Source organism: Branchiostoma belcheri, unplaced genomic scaffold (genome assembly GCF_001625305.1).
Source record: "Branchiostoma belcheri isolate BF01 breed outbred unplaced genomic scaffold, Haploidv18h27 scaffold10, whole genome shotgun sequence".
In the NCBI taxonomy this organism is placed as follows: Eukaryota; Metazoa; Chordata; class Leptocardii; order Amphioxiformes; family Branchiostomatidae; genus Branchiostoma; species Branchiostoma belcheri.
In genome coordinates, this window is record NW_017802380.1 from 3,830,321 (window position 1) to 3,833,265 (window position 2,945).

General features: G+C 41.3%; 1 protein-coding gene across 1 annotated transcript in view; it reads left to right on the forward strand.

The window, feature by feature from the left end:
• The first annotated feature begins 2,336 nt into the window (after positions 1–2,336).
• LOC109471478 (N-fatty-acyl-amino acid synthase/hydrolase PM20D1-like) overlaps positions 2,337–2,945 on the forward strand; it is a 3,116-nt gene continuing 2,507 nt past the window's right edge. The window contains exon 1 of the mRNA XM_019770813.1: positions 2,337–2,636. Within this exon, the coding sequence (XP_019626372.1) occupies positions 2,383–2,636 (254 nt within the window). The 5' untranslated portion in view covers positions 2,337–2,382. The remainder of the gene's footprint in view (positions 2,637–2,945) is intronic.

Below are 2,945 nucleotides of genomic sequence, written 5' to 3' on the forward strand. Positions count from 1 at the left end.
CCACAAAAACCACATCTACTGTAATGGCCAGTGGTCATGATAACCAGTACGACGATATTGACAACCATCGAGTTAAGACAGGGCAGGGCCAGTTTCGGGCCATTGCTAAATCCAGAACAAAAACCACAGCTGCTGTAATGGCCAGTGGTCAAGACCAGACAGGGCATGGTCAGTCTCAGACAATCACTGAATCCACCACAAAAACCACAGCCACTATAATAACCAGTGGTCATGGGTATGAAACTACTGACAACCCTAATGTTAAGACAGGGCAGGATCAGTCTCAGGCTATCACTGAATCCTTGTTTGCTGAAAATATATCTTATGGCATAGGCCCGAATACCTCCCAGCTACCCTCTCTTTACCAAGTCGCGACCCGGTCTCAGGCCATCACTGAATCAAACACAAACATTACTGATGCTCTAATGACAAGTTCTCATGATCAGACAGGTCATGTTCAGTCCCAGGCCATGACTGAATCCTTGTATGTTGAAAATATATCTTATGGCATAGGCCCGAATACCTCCCAGCTACCCTCTCTTTACCAAGTCGCCACCCCGCCCCAGGCCATCACTGAATCAAATACAAACATTACTGATGCTCTAATGACTAGTTCTTGTGCTAAAACAGGCCATGTTCAGTCCCAGGCCATCGCTGAATCATTGGATGCTATAAATATACAATATGGCAGAGGGACGAATTCTTCTCGGCCAAATTCTCTGTACTGAAATGTAGAAATAACTTGATTTTTTTTTCGCTTGTCTAAGGTGGCCGTGATTATTTGAAAATACAATAGAAGTAGTGCCCAAACTGTCTTAGATGTGGATGCATAAGTGGTTACATTTTAAAATGTTACAGCTTTTATTATTTCATTCCATTTCTTTATAAGTGTACCTATTGGGGCTATAACTATTTCTAGAAGAGTTTTCATTGCCAGTGATGTTAGTTTTTTTTTTGGTGACCAATATTGTACATACGCCCAGGTGTTAGATTCCACACTGTGTAGTAGATGCCATTTCCCCTGCTAACCATTGCCCGGCCTAGAACAGAGAGTGTTGTACCATTCTATGAAAGTACAGACAATTAAATTTGGAAATTAATAGCAGATCAAAGTGCTACCAAAACTGTCTTAGATGTGGATACATGTATATAAGTTACATTTTTAATCGTTTTTATCACTGCTGATTTTTTTAGTGAATGTGAGTCATTAAATTGCATAGCGGCTGTAATGTTCTATTTCTTCACCATTGTACCAAATGTTGCTATAACTATCTCTAGAACAGTTTTCATTGTCAATAATGTTATTTTTGTAACAATTGTACATACATAAATCCAGGGGTTAGATCTCACAATGCATATTGTGTAGTATCGGTTAATTGCTCCTACTAACCACTTCCCCCGAACTTTAGAACAGAGAGTGTTGTGCCATTCTATGTAAGTACGGACAACTAAATTTGGAAATGTAATAGCAGAGCAAAGTACAATAAAACTCTGTTGTGGATAACTAAATGTATATACTAGTATTTGATATATTCATCATCATCATCATTTTTTCTTCAAAATAGATATGACCAGCACAATAAGATTACTGGATGCAAAGTTTTGTAACTATGATGTTATGGTTGTACCTTTGTGTGTGTGTGTGTGTGTAGTGTGTGTGTGTGTGTGTGTGTGTGTGTGTGTGTGTGTGTGTGTGTGTGTGTGTGTGTGTGTTAGTGTGCGTGTGCGTGCGTGTGTTAGTGTGCGTGCGCGAGGGTATTGGTGGCCTAACTTGCACCTTCGAGATCGGGAGAACGGTTGAGTATTGTGCTCTATATAGTCCAGTAGTCCCACAAGGGTTAACTCCTATAATGGACAATAGTTGTTGATGATAGAAGATATCACAATGCAGATACAGATGAATGATGACATTTTAATTACTTGGAAATCTATTAACATTCTACGTGTTTCTGACGGGTTTGCTTAGAATCACCTTCTAAGCCTTGGGGTGTCACCAGGAATGCGCGCATGCCCATATCTGACCTTTGGTCTGTTTGCTGTGGGCGTGAAAAATAGATAAAGAGTAAAACTATGGAGTTGTTAGAAAACGACCCAGATTTACACCAAAGGAAGTGGTATACTTTAATTATTTCATTATTCTCAATTAAAATACAGGTAAACACACATTTATAGTTTTATGTGTTGTAACTATTGATTTAATAAAAACAACAACGACGACGAAACTAGCCTGTATTTAAACAAAAGCACAATCGATATCGCTGCGTGATTTAGCTATGACGAAACGTGATAGCGCTAAGTACACTTTTTGCAACGTTGTTTGAAGAAGACGTAAAACAAGCACCGTGGGACACAGACTTTGTGAACGGTGAGAAAGGTGACACAATGGCGAGGGGAACCCAGCGTCTTATATTTGTCGCTCTTAAGGTACTGGCTGTGGCGCTAGCCTTGGTTCTGATGGTTGTCATCATAAGAACCGCGACGTTCCCGTCCTACCAAACCTCCCCACCGGAGTGCAAGCCCACCGACCCTGACTTCATCCCTGCTGACCAGGACAGACTGGCCCGCTTCACCTCAGCCATCCGGTTCCGAACCGTGTCGTACGAACGCGGGGTGGGAACACCGCAGGAGTTGTCAAGGTAAGGACTAAATGACCTATTACTGGTTTATTTATATCTACTAGTACTTGTTCATTGACTTGTTAACAGTGTACACTCGCAAACCGCCAGTGCTGCCAAGCAGGCCCATAACTTGCCCTTTGAACAGTGAACGTAGATTTGGACTAATTTGTATCTTGATGTTAACCTCAGATTTGTTTTTAAGAAATATGGAACTGTACCATCCTGTTGTTGTGCACTTAAGTCATAGGCTTTTGAGACTGACAGAGAAGGAGAGAGAGAGAGAGAGAGAGAGAGAGAGAGAGAGAGAGAGAGAGAGAGAGAGAGAGT